This window comes from Odocoileus virginianus, unplaced genomic scaffold (genome assembly GCF_023699985.2).
Source record: "Odocoileus virginianus isolate 20LAN1187 ecotype Illinois unplaced genomic scaffold, Ovbor_1.2 Unplaced_Scaffold_33, whole genome shotgun sequence".
Classification (NCBI taxonomy): domain Eukaryota; kingdom Metazoa; phylum Chordata; class Mammalia; order Artiodactyla; family Cervidae; genus Odocoileus; species Odocoileus virginianus.
The window spans coordinates 1,997-16,139 of NW_027224295.1; the positions used below are offsets into that span (position 1 = coordinate 1,997).

The 14,143-nt window shown below is 44.1% G+C and overlaps 1 protein-coding gene across 1 annotated transcript; it reads left to right on the top strand.

Annotated features, from left to right (window-relative positions):
* Positions 1-7,057: 7,057 nt before the first annotated feature.
* LOC110152095 (putative spermatogenesis-associated protein 31C2) lies at positions 7,058-13,899 on the top strand (the record flags this gene model as incomplete). The annotated part of the gene is made up of 6 exons (XM_070463137.1): positions 7,058-7,216; positions 8,288-8,345; positions 8,927-8,987; positions 9,266-9,455; positions 11,088-12,561; positions 13,026-13,899. Coding segments are annotated over 6 exons (2,808 nt in total), but the record flags the coding sequence as incomplete, so codon positions are not given.
* Between the last annotated feature and the right edge of the window lie 244 nt (positions 13,900-14,143).

A 14,143-nucleotide genomic window follows, 5' to 3' on the forward strand; every position in this document is an offset into this window, starting at 1 on the left:
TTGTGGGTAGTATAACCATTTTGACAATATTGATTCTTCCAATCCATGAACACGGTATATTTCTCCATCTGTTTGTCTCCTCTTTGATTTCTTTCATCAGTGTTTTATAGTTTTCTATGTATAGGTCTTTTGTTTCTTTGGGTAGATATACTCCTAAGTATTTTATTCTTTTTGTTGCAATGGTGAATGGTATCATTTCCTTAATTTCTCTTTCTGTTTTCTCATTGTTAGTGTATAGAAATGCAAGAGATTTCTGTGTGCATTGATTAGCTCTAGTAATTTTCTGGTAGAGTCTTTAGGGTTTTCTATGTAGAGGATCATATCATCTGCAAACAGAGAGAGTTTCACTTCTTCTTTTCCTATCTGGATTACTTTTACTTCTTTTTCTGCTCTGATTGCTGTGGCCAACACTTCCAAAACTAAGAAAACTACAGGCCAATATCACTGATGAACATAGATGCAAAAATCCTTAACAAAATTCTAGCAAACAGAATCCAACAACATATTATTAAAAAAAATCATACACCATGACCAAGTGGGCTTTATCCCAGGAATGCAAGGATTCTTTAATATCCGCAAATCAATCAATGTAATACACCACATTAACAAATTGAAAGATAAAAACCATATGATTATATCAATAGATGCAGAAAAAGCCTTTGACAAAATTCAACATCCATTTATGATTAAAACTCTCCAGAAAGCAGGAATAGAAGGAACATACCTCAACATAATAAAAGCTATATATGACAAACCCACAGCAAGCATCACCCTCAATGGTGAAAAATTGAAAGCATTTCCCCTGAAATCAGGAACAAGACAAGGGTGCCCACTCTCACCAAAGCAGTCTTGAGAAAGAAGAACAGACCTGGAAGAATCAACCTTCCTGACTTCAGATTATACTACAAAGCTACAGTCATTAAGACAGTATGGTACTGGCACAAAAACAGAAATATAGACCAATGGAACAAGATAGAAAGTCCAGAAATAAATCCATGTGCCTAAGGGTACCATATTTTTGACAAAAGAGTCAAGAATATACAATGGGGCAAAGACAGCCTTTTCAATAAATGGTGCTGGGAAAACTGGGCAGCTACATGTAAAAGAATGAAATTAGAACACTTCCTAACACCATACACAAAGATAAACTCAAAATGGATTAAAGACCTAAATGTAAGACCAGAAACTATAAAACTCTTAGAGGAAAACATAGGCAGAACACTCGATGACATAAATCAAAGCAAGATCCTCTATGACCCACCTCCTAGAGCCATGGAAATAAAAATAAAAGTAAACAAGTGAGACTTGATTAAATTTAAAAGTTTTTTTCACAGCAAAGGAAATTATAAGCAAGGTGAAAAGACAACCCTCAGAATGGGAGAAAATAATAGCAAATGAAACAACTGACAAAGGATTAATTTCCAAAATATACAAGCAGCTCATACAACTCAATACCAGAAAAACAAACAACCCAATCAAAAAGTGGGAAAAAGACCTAAACAGAGACATTTCTCCAAAGAAGACATACAGATGGCTAATAAACACATGAAAAGATGCTCAACATCGCTTATTATTAGAGAAATGCAAATCAAAACTACAATGAGATATCACCTCATACCAGTCAGAATGGCCATCATCAAAAAGTCTACAAACAATAAATGCTGGAGAGGGTGTGGAAAAAAGCAAACACTCTTGCACTGTTGGTGGTAATGTAAATTGATACAGCCACTATGGAAGACGGTATGGAGATTCCTTAAAAAAACTAGGAATAAAATCACCATATGACCCAGCAATCCCACTCCTAGGCATATACCCTGAGGAAACCAAAGTTGAAAAAGACACATGTATCCCATTATTCACTGCAGCACTATTTACAATAGCTAGAACATGGAAGCAACCTAGATGTCCATTGACAGATGAATGGATAAAGAAGTTGTGGTACATATACACAATGAAATATTACTCAGCCATAAAAGGAACACATTTGAGTCAGTTCTAATGAGGTGGATGAACCTAGAGCCTATTATACAGAAGTAAGTCAGAAAGAGAAAGATAAATATCATGTCTAACACATACATATGGAATCTAGAAAAATGGTACTGAAGAATTTATTTACAGGGCAGCAATGGAGAAACAAACATAGAGAATAGACATATGGACATGGGGTGAGGGGAGGAGAGGGTGAGATGTATGGAAAGAGTAACATGGAAACTTACATCACCATATGTAAAATAGATAGCCAACGGGAATTTGCTGTATGGCTCAGGAAACGCAAAAAGGGGCTCTGTATCAATCTAGAGGGGTGGGATGGGGCATAAGATGGGAGGGAGTTTCAAAAGGGAGGAAATATATGTATACCTATGGCTGATTCATGTTGAGGTTTGACAGAAAACAACAAAATCCTGTAAAGCAATTATCCTTCAATTAAAATAAAAAAAATAAAATTAATGACCTGAAAAAAAGACAAATAAGATGGATAATAATAATATGTGTTGGCCCAAGATGTGAAGAAGCAGAATTTTTCAAGCCCTTCTATGTGAGTGTAAATTACAGAGCATTCTGGAAAGGAATCTGGGCAATATTCTGTGAAATAAAGTATGTATCCTATGACCAGTGATCCCACTTCTGGGTATGTATCCCAGAGATATTTTTATACAGGTCCTTAAGGAAACACATACAAGAGCTTGGTTCGTTGTGACAGAGAAATAGAAATAATGTGATCTTTATTATTAGGTGAGTGGATGGGGAGTGGGGCAAGCTACAGAACACTCTGGAGCAAAGAACACTGAAGTAGAAGTACTTATGACAACACAGGTAGATCTACAGTGTTGAGGGGAAAGGATAAGACACAGAACAAGGGCTGTTGTTGCTATTGTTGTTCAGTCGCTCAGTCGTGTCCGACTCTTTGTGACCCCATGGACTGCAGCACGCCAGGCTTCCCTGTCCATCACCATCTCCCAGAGCTTGCTCAAACTCATGTCCATCGAGTCAGTGATGCCATCCAGCCATCTCGTCCTCTGTCGTCCCCTTCTCCTGCCCTCAATCTTTCCCAGCATCAGGGTCTTTTCCAATGAGTCACCTCTTCACATCAGGTGGCCCCCATCAGGTGGAGCTTCAGCTTCAGCATCGGTTCAGGATTGATTTCCTTTAGGATTGACTGATTTAATCTCCTCGCAGCCCAGAGGACTCTCAAGAGTCTTCTTCAACATCACTATTCAGAAGCATCAATTCTTATGGTCCAACTCTCACATCCATACATGACTACTGGAAAAAAAACATAGCTTTGACTAGATGGACATTTGTTGACAAAGTAATGTCTCTGCCTTTTAATCTGCTGTCTAGGTTTGTCACAGCATTTCTTCGAAGGATCAGGTGTCTTTTAATTTCATAGCTGCAGTCACCATCTGCAGTGATTTTGGAGCCCAAGAAAATAAAGTTTGTCACTGTTTCCATTGTTTCCTCATCTATTTGCCATGAAGTGATGAGACTGGATACCATGACCTTAGTTTTTTGAATGCTGAATTTTAAGTCAACTTTTTCACTCTCCTCTTTTACCTTCATCAAGAGGCTATTTAGTTCCTCTTTGCTTTTTGCCGTAAAGGTGTTGTCTTCTGCATATCTGAGGTTACTGATATTTCTCCCAGCAATCTGGATTCCAGCTTGTGTTTCATCCAGTCTGGCATTTCACATGATGTATTCTGCATATAAATTAAATAAGCAGGCTGACAATATACAGCCTTGAGGTACTCCTTACCTAATTTTGGACCAGCCCATTGTTCCATGTCCAGTACTAAGGGTTATACTAATGGAGAATCACTAACATAGATTAAAAGCACATGCTCAAAGCAATCACATATTTCACAAGGCTGCCACCACATACCAAACATATTAAAGTGAGAGTTTTTGTGGAAAAAGGAATAGAAATAGTATGAGGATGAAGGTAGAAAAATAACATAAGAAACCACTGGTCTTTTGCATACACTAGATTATATTACTCTGTACTAAAGAATTTGATTAGCTTGATTTTAAGTAACTGAGTGAATTTTTTTTTTTAATTAAGAAACTTTACTATACAAATGCCCTAGGGCACAGGAGAAACCAGTACCTAAGGAGAACTGGGTGAAGACAGAAAATCCCACAGAGAGTATATTCAGGATATAGATAAATAAAGTGTGGTCTAGCCATATAACAAAATATTACTCAGCTATAATATGTAATAAAATTCTGAGACAAGCTGCAACATGGATGACCTCAAAAAAAAAAAAAAGGTAAGTAAAGAAGGCTAACGCTAAAGGTCACATATTTAAAATTCCATTTACATGAAACATCGAAAATAGGCACATCTATAGAGACAGAAAACAGATTAGTGGCTGCCAGAGGCTGAGAGAGAAAGGGATAGGAAGTGACTGTTTAATGGTATGAGGTCTCCTTTGGGGGCAATAAATCCGCCTGCAAGGCAGGCCCGGTTCGATCCCTGGGTCAGAAAGTTCCCCTGGAGGAGGGCATGGCAACCCAGTCCAGTGTTCTAGGCTGGAGAGTCCCACGGACAGAGGAGCCTGGTGGACTACAGCCCACGGGGTCACAAAGAGTCCAACACGACTGAGTGACTAAGCACACAGGGGTAATGGTTGCACAAAATCATGAATGAACTAAGTTCCAATGAATTGTATACTTTAAAATGGTAAACTACATGTCATATGAACTTTACCTCAATTAAAAAAAACATAAACTTCACAGATATCAGGCGAAAGGGTAGATAACTTCTCTCTGAAGAAATGTAGCCTTATTGTAAATTCAATTAATCTCAGTCTTCAAAACAGGAGGAAGCCCATCTCCCAGACTGGATCATTTAAAGGAGAAGCAGAATACATTTCATGTCTTTGTAATGTGTTTTTGGACCAGGGTGCATATAATGGATTTCAATAATGTTTTTGACTGTTTTATTATGTTTTCATTAATGATATGTGTCTCACTTTACCAACAAAGGTCCACATATTCAAAGCTATGGTTTTTCCAGTAGTCATGTGTGGATGTGAGAGTTGGACCATAAGGAAGGGTGAGCACCAAAGAACTGATGCTTTGGCCACCTGATACAAAGAGCTGGCTCACTGGAAAAGACTCCAATGCTGGGAAAGAGTAAAGACAGGAGGAGAAGGGGGCAACAGAGGATGAAATGGTTGGATGGCATCACTGACTCAATGGACATGAGTTTGAGGAAACTCTGGGAGATAGTGAAGGATAGGGAAGCCTGGTGTGCTGCATTCCATGGGGCTGCAAAGAGTCAGACACCACTTAGTGACTGAATAACAACACCAACTAGTTCTTTCAGTGGTTGTATATATATGTGGTTATTATCCATAATGGGCATGCAAAGTTGCTTCAGTCTTGTCCAACTCTTTGGGACGCTATGGACTGTAGCCTGCCAGGCTCCTTTGTTCATGGGATTCTCCAGGTGAAAACACTGGAGTGGGTTCTGTGCCTCCCTCCAGGGGATCTTCACAACCCAGGAATCAAACCTGCATCTCTTATGTCTCCTTCATTGGCAGGGGATTTCTTTACCACTATCGCCACCTGGGAAACCCTATTATCCATAATACATAAGTATGTTTATGAATTATATAATTATTGCACACCCTAAATACAATTTTATCATTATAATGAACACTATACCTATACAATTGACCCTTGGCTATCTCAGCAGCCCACCAAAGCTCCTCTGTCCTTGGGATTTTCCAGGAAAGAAACAGGAGTGGGTTGCTATTTCCTACTCTAATACTTTATGATATGTGTATGTATATATAGCCACACTTCTAGACACTGGGGGAGTGTGACATTGGAAGTGGAGTTTAATAATTAAAATGAAAAAATGATTAGAGAATTTCAACAGCGCATGTAAGATGGTAGATGAAAGACTGTAAACTTGAAGATGGATTAATAGAAATCAATGTAAAAAATGAAAAGATTTTGAGAAAAAATGAGCTAGGGGACCCATTAAGCACACTGGCATATATGGAAAGAGTATCAGAAAGCAGGAAGAGAAAGGGGAGGAAGAAAAAAAAATAGTTGTAGACATAATGACTGGAAACGTACCAAGTCTAATGGAAAACATTAAAAGACAAAACATTAGGAAGATGGCAAAATAAAAATATTCTCAGATAAACAAAGACCAGGAGAATTTTCTGCTAACATTCCAACTTATAATGATTACTAAAGGAAGACATTTGAACAGGAAAAAAGAAAAAAAAAAAAGCTTGATTCTCTTAGATTTGAAAATACTGGACTGATTCGTTAAAGATGAGTGTGTATCTGTACAAAATGTTCCAAAAGTTTTTGTTAAGTTTATTAATTTTAGAAACAAAGATGTTGGAAACTTATGAAAAATTTACTTTGAAGCTTAACTATTAGAATTTGTTTTATACTTCATAACTTTTAAATTTCATGTGGTTATTGATTTAATTTTAAGACCCTGTATCTACATCTAGTGAAAATTAAATGAAATTTTACAATTTTCTTAATATTTCCAAAATTCACATGGCTAAAAAATATGAAAGAAATTTTAGTTCCATGCCTAGGTCGATGCAAGGCACAAATATACTATGTGGAAAATTTGGAGTTACAGACAAGGGAATCCTGAGAGTAAGAATTCCTGGAATCAACCAAAACTATAGGGACAACTCCAGATTTTTAAAAGCCATTTATGGGGCTCAAGTAGAGATTTGGGAAAAAAAAAAAGAAAAAAACAGTATTGTCTGAGTTCCAGATGGGATGAATTGAAACTAGACTAATATTTCTGTCTAACAGGATGAGAAGGTAGGACGGGAAGGCTCAGAGAAGGGAGATGAATGAAGCTGTGGGGATGGATGGTTAGGGAGGGGCTCTAAATCCAGCCGCCTCCTCCTCTGCTAATCCCTCTTACTCAAAAGGGCCCTTTGTGACCAGACCACATCTCTGTGATGTGAGCCTAATACTTTAGTCCCCAAGTGCACACCTGGCTCAGTTTCCTGAGGGCAGTTGTGTGATTCAGATGAAGGAGAATCCTCTCTGTTTTTTCTGAAAAAACACTTCTGATATTTGGCTGAACTCCAGCTCCCCTTTCTGGGTGATCGATACCATCCTCGCCTTTCTGTGTGGACTGGGGCTCTTTTTCCTGATCCTTCCCTACCTGGAGAATAACCCATCCTTTGCTCCCCCTAGGAAACATGGAAACATCAGGAAGGTAAGGAACTCTTGGTCCAGACTGACAAGCACCTGGCTATCTCTTCTTTTCTGTTATTATTTCCACTTTTCTAAACCAACTAGAGACTTTTGAAATGAGAAAGAACAGGGCATCTATTCTCAAGGAAGAATAGAACATCATGCCCCTAGGGACAAACCAGGCTGGTCAGGGAAGAGAGTGAACACTAGGATTTCTACCCAGAGATCTCAGACCAGGTGTCCTGGTGTGATAGGGGCTCCAGAGCATGCCCCGAACAAAGTGACCAGGGACCAAGGATTGGATACTGAGTTCAATGTCAGCCAGAGCACAGAACTCTGAACACCAGTTCACCAGTCACGAACAAATGTCTTAGGCCAGGGCTGGTTGGCTGGCAGTACTGAAATCCTAAGAGCCTCAGAGCAGGGGCTGGAGTGGAGTTCTGGCTTCAAGAAGCAGAGACTTACCTCATGGAGCTCAGTTTCACCCATAGGTCTGCGAGTGCATGTGTTTTTTGAACAGAGGAACAGTGATGAAAGATCCAGGGTGAATCTCACTTGAAAATCCTTGTCAGTGAGTGAGTGAGTCAAAGTACCTCAGTTGTGTCTGACTCTTTGAGACCCTATAGACTATACAGTCCATGGAATTCTCCAGGCCAGAATACTGGATTGGGTAGCCTTTCCCTTCTCCAGGGGATCTTCCCAACCCAGGAATCAAACCCAGGTCTCCCACATTGCAGGCAGATTTTTTACCAGCTGAGCCACAAGGGAAGCCCAAGAATACTGGAGTGGGTAGCCTATCCCTTCTCCAGTGGATCTTCCCAAATCCAGGAATCGAACAGGGGTCTCCCACATTGAAGGCAGATTCTTTACCAACTGAGCTATCAGGGAATCCCTGAAAATCCTTATATTCTTCAAAAAAGGAAAATAGAAAATATTTTTATACACTTTAAATATTAGTTTAAAGAATGAAAGACCACAGAGCTCTGTTGGTGAAACATAGAAAGTCATATTATGTATGGACACTGTTTGATCCTTGTCTAGAGAGGAGAGAGAGAGAATTGGCTCCCAGGCCCTTATTTTTTGTCTCTCTCAGCATCACATGGAGTGGAGGGGAAGAAGCAGGAGCAGAATAAGAAATGGAGCTTTGAAAGGTAAGTTCTGACATTCAGTCCTGTGAGCCCCAGGTGTTAGCCCTCACCTCTTCAGTCATGATGGCCCAGTTCCACAAATTTCAAGGAGACCAGTGGCAGGGCCATCCCACAGTAAACAGAACACCCAGGGAAACTCTGGGAAGGAGACCAGAACCCAGATATTTCCTAGATTCTGTGTATAGAATGAAGCCTAAGGGGTCTGGAAATGGACGTTGCCCAGCAGACATGTGTGAGATTCACTGGACCAATAAAGCCTGGATTGGGAGGTGGGACCTCTGGGTCCAACTATGGACACCTCGTTTAACTTTGCTCAGATGTCACTGCAAGGTGACCCACACCCATTCTCCTCAACAGGGGATTATGAGGGTAGCAAGGAGTAAAGGATATGGAAACACTTTGTAAATGATAAACCCTTTCATGAGCTTCACTTCACCATCACTATCAGGGATCATATGACCTTGGATGCTGGTACTTGGGCTCCCATCTCCCAGTTGCAACCCCTTCAAGGGACCTACAGTCAATGCCCCATAAGTCCCCTAGGCTCCTGCCTTCATCCTCATGATGAGTCTGCCAATTTCCAGCTTGCAGAGATTGCCTGGAAGCACTGGAAGAGGTCTGGGACCTGACTTCACTTCTGCAAAGGTAAAGCATCTTTCTTTCCCTTCTCTCCTACGTGGTTCTTTCTCCTAGAGCCTATGGTATGACCACAGGACTGCAAGCAGCCTGGGACTGAGCTAGGAGGGGGAGCACTGGGGCAGAGAACGGCTAAAGCCTTGGTGGGAGGGACAGCAGGAGCATTGTGAAGTCAGCATGGGGACTGTGCAGGGCCATGGGCTGCAGGTGCCGACCCCTGCCTGGCCTGCCCAGCCCACCTGGCCCCGGGGCTCTTGGCTACAGCTTGTTCTTCATGTATTCTGCAGACTTCTGAGGAGGCTCCCTGACAAGGGCGGCTTTCATCAGGTATCCAGTCAAGATGCCCCTGGGGATGTGTGCAAAGCAGGGCCAGCTGGAGCCCACCAGCCAAGTAGGGAAGAGGCCACTCCCACCATGCCCCCGCCTCCTCTGATCCAGTGGCCTCTATCTCAGGACTCCACCCACTCTCCACACTCAGTGTCTTCCTTAGATTCTGTTCACTCACTTTCATCTGAGAGTACCTCTCAGCGATTGGAGCCTTTCTTTCTCCTGGACAGCCTTTCACCCTGGCCACTGGCTCTTTCCACTTCCCCACCATGCCCCAGTAATGGGGAGGCCGGTCCTCCACCTCCAAGAGCCTCCTCCGACTCCCCACTACTAGGTTCTGTGCTGAGTCTCAATCAGGGTGCCTGCATGTCACTCCCACTGGGCACCATCCCACACAGCTTGTATCCACAGTCTCCTTGGAGACCAGCCATCTCAGGGCTTGTCCACTCAAGCTGTCCTCTTTCAGCCCTGTCTTGGTGGCATGGGGCTGCCAAATCTTGGAGTCTCTCTACCATGACAAACTTTTAGTCCCAGCAAAAGCACCTTCCCTGCCATCCACCAGAGGCCTCATTTTGGGGACACCCCCAAAACAGGCAGATAGAGGCCAGTACCCTCTCATTTGTCAACCCGGATGTCCAGAAGCTGGAGATACTAATCACCAAGAAAGTAGAACTGAAGTCTTAGAAGGAGGAAGAAAACAAGGAGGAGGCAGGCTACCACCCGAATTCTTTGGGGGAAAGGATCAAGTTACTGGGTGACAAGCAGGACACCTTGGGTCACCAACACTTCTGGAGCATAAAAGGCAAACATGATCAGCTGCTTGGTCCCGAGAAGCCCCCATATCCTGACACTTTGGGGGGCTGTCTACAGAAGACATGCAGCCAGCTCTTCTGGGGTCTCCCCTTTCTGCACAGTGAGTCTCTCGTAGCTGCTGTCACAGTACCTGGGTCAGCTCTAGAGTTATGCCATGTCTTATTCAATGAACTCTCTAAGGCTGAAAAATTTCAAATTCAATCTAAAGTAACTTCACAACTGTCACTGGCCCAGCCCTTGACCCACTCTGTGGCCCAGGCTCAACCTCAATCCTTGACTCCAACCATGCCCCAATTGCAACCGTCACCTGTGGGTCACATGGAGACTCAGGCCCGACCCCTACCCTTGACTTCAACCATGTTCCAGTTTCACTCACCATCTGGGGCTCACATGGAGACCCAGGCTCCACCCCTACTCTTGACTCTGACCATGCCCCAACATCAACCACAACCACAGGTTCATGTGGAGACCCAGGCTCAATCCAAACCCTTTGCTCCAACCATGACCCAGTGTCAATCACCATCTCAGGCTCACATGGAGACCCAGGCCCAACTCCAACCCTTGAATCTAACCATGCTTCATTTTCAACCACCACCACCTTGTGCTCATTTGAAGACCCAGACCTGTCCCCAACCCTTGACTCCAACCACAGCTCATTTTCAACCACCACTGTCTCATGCTCATATGGAGGCCCAGCCCCAACCCCAACCCTTGAATCCAACCATGCCTCAATCTCAACCACAATCTTGGGCTCATATGGAGACCCAGGCCTGACCTCAAGCCTTGAATCCATACATGCCTCACTCTCAACCACAACCTCAGGCTCATATGCAGACCAGGGTCCAACCCTTACCCTTGACAACAGCAAAGGCCCAACATCAATCACCACCACTTTGGGCTCACATGGAGGCCCAGATGCAACCCCAACCCTTTACTCCAACCATGCCCCAAGGTCAAGCATGACTTTGGGCTCAGTTAGAGACCACTACCCATCTTATACACTCTTTCCCAATCAAACCATCTTCCTCTGAATCACAGACTAGGTACCATGATGTATCTGGCCCTATAGTCCAAAATAAGGCACAATATTTCATCCCCAAAGCAATTCATACCCTAGAACATCACTGTTTGCAAAAGCAAGTAGAAAGTGGGAGAACTTTACCCTCTTTGGTTAAAAAATCTCAGCAAGTGTTTAGCCAGGTCATTCCCAACCTTCCCCAGGAAAGCAAGTCTTCCCAGGCCCACACCTCTGTCTCCATCTTTCCTGGGGATTTGATCAGCCCTGAGGTTTGGGAGAAATTGGAGCACCACATTTCCAAAAGGTTCATGGAACAAGAGAGTAGCCTGCCCTGCAGAATCCAAGCTTCTCAAAGACTGATGCAGCCTCAGGATCAATTCCCAAGGCCTTGTCAGGCACAGGGCAGGGAGGGGCCCTCAAGTCCCTCTGCAGGTCGAGGCAAAAGGAGCCAGGATGCACAGAAGATGAGGTCCAAGTGCCCAGCACGAATCCTACCAGGGACAGACCTGTGCCATGATGTAGGGCAGAGCAGGGGGGGAGCCCATAAAGTTCTATACAGGACATCAGCAAACCACCCAGTGAAGGTTCTAATAGCAAAACCTCAGTCAGAAAGAGAGCTGAGCCCAGGCAGGAAGCATCCAGAAAAAGTCTTGGGAGTCCTTATAAGCAAGAAGGCACAGCAGATCTGTGAGGGTCAAATCCCTGTGAATGTCCATTGTTCCAGACTTGCTGCCAACCACTTTCTAGACCTTCCTGGAGAGTTAAATGCCCCTACAGGAACAGAAGACACAGATTCTTCTCAGGATGGGGAAGCCTCTATGAACACCTCCCATGAGTCTCTTGTTGTCAGTCCTTATATTCAGCGGGAGCTGGAAGCTTATGTATTAAAGTTTCGGGTGAGGCACAGATGGGTCCTACTCCTCAAGGTCTTCAAGTTTATATTTAACTTAAAGTTGAAAGATGCTTACTGCACACGCCTTCCAAGATCCACCTTGAAGGCCACCAGTGACACTGGGGACCACCCAAAAGCCCAGCTAGCCAAGGACTCGGGAAAACATCCTCAGCCCCATCCAGGAAAGAAAGTAATAACACCAGAGGTGGTTCCCCACCTGGAGAGGCCCCTCACTGCCCCTTCATGGGTGACTGAGGAAACCTGGCAGGCTCTGGAAGGACCCCTACCTGGCAATATGCAGAAACCCTTAAAGGCACCTCTGACTGGACAGGAAGTCAAGCCATCTTCTCAGGACACCACATACAACTTTGTGGGCAGAATTTGGCACAGTGAGTCTGTCATGGAGGCTGACAGAGGCAGCCTGGAGTCCGGTCCAAGTCCAGCAATGGCCAGGAATGTGCCACAAGAGGGATCCGGGGGGTGGACCACCCCAGAATCTTGCTCTAGTGAGACAGTCATGGACCTCAATGAGCGTTGCCCATCTTAGAGAACAAGAGGCTGTGGAGGAAGACCCTGTTAAGAAAGATAATTTTGAACCAAGTCTACTAACCAAGTCCCAAATCATCAATATTGATATGAGAAATCACAGTTTCTAAGGTCCAATACAAATCCTTCCTTGAACACAAAGTTTGTTGACTCAAATCCAGAAGATGTAGACTTTGATGAACCGTTTTGTAAGCTTGAGTTCCGAGGGTTCACAGACTGGCAGAAGCAGGCTCAAGGCCAGCCCGCCTGCGTGCTCCTTCAAGACTGTGCCACTGAGCGGCTTCTCAAAGACTGTCACTCAGATATACTCACTGCCGCAAACACCTTGGCTTCTCAGGCATCTCTGTCCTGTTGTGAGACCCTGTCCAGTAGAGAATCATCCAATTCCCAGATACTCTATGATGTTACGTCTAGCGGAGAGCAGCCAGGGACAGCAGGAGGCCCTGAGAAGGCAGCCCCAACATAAGTCAGAGCAGGAAATTCATCTCCACTGATGCGAGAGGGACTAATAGGAGGCCCAAACTAGGACAGCATAGAAAAGGGTTGGTGGTACGCAGAGCCCACCAGGCCTGCAAGATGAGCTACCCTGGCCAGAAAAAGGAATCAGCAGAATCCCTACAAAGCAAATCCCACCTGAAGAAGGGACAGGTTTCTTCAGAAAACCACTTCAGAGAGAGGATTAAGCACTTTCTGCAGTGGATTTGCCCCAATAAAGGCAAAAGATTGGAAGAGCCCCTGCAAAAATGCAAGCCTGCCGCAGACACTGCCCAGAGCCACAGAACTGTCAAAAGTCGTCTGATTACAGACAGCAAGGCTGTTGAGGCTCAGGCTCTCATGACAGCTGCTGGACAGATCTTAGAGGAGAAGATGGTGCTTCACTGTGGACCACACGCCTCAGAATTAAACTGGTACAAAGTAGAACTCCAGGCCCCATTAGGTCCACCTTACTGCTATCATAGGTTTCTCTCCTATCAAGGACAAAGGAGAGTGATGAGACAGACAGCCCACCAGCAGCAAGCCGCCCACAGGCCACAGATGTCCTACACAGGGGCAGGCCCAGGGACAGCACATGGCCCTGCCCACCCAGGGAGCCAGGTCCCTGTCCGGGCAGAGCCTGCCAGCACAGATCGAGTGACAACTGCTGCAGGCCATTCCCGCCACTGTCCAAGGCACTGTCTTCTTCAGAAATTCCCTCTTCTCAGTCAGAACATGCTTGTCACAGCTTTCCTAGTAAGAAAAGTCTTTTCCAAGAGAAAAATGTATACCATGCAGATAAGAACATGTTTTCCTCTTATTAGCACATCCTCTTTGTGCTAATGACTGCTTCCTACCACATATTTTCTTGTTTCCTGAAATAGACGCTTTTTCTCATGAGAGGTGGTGACTTTTGTCTGTGCCTTTTTGGGGGAAGGGAAGGGATCAGGGTCCACTCTTTCCAGGTGCCTGCTTTGACTTCCAGATGGAACAGGGCCATGGAAGGAGGGTGAGCTCAGTGTGGAATACCCACCCTCACCCCAATTCCCTCAATACAGCTCAGTTTCTATAATACCAGCTTTACAGAAACAAGCA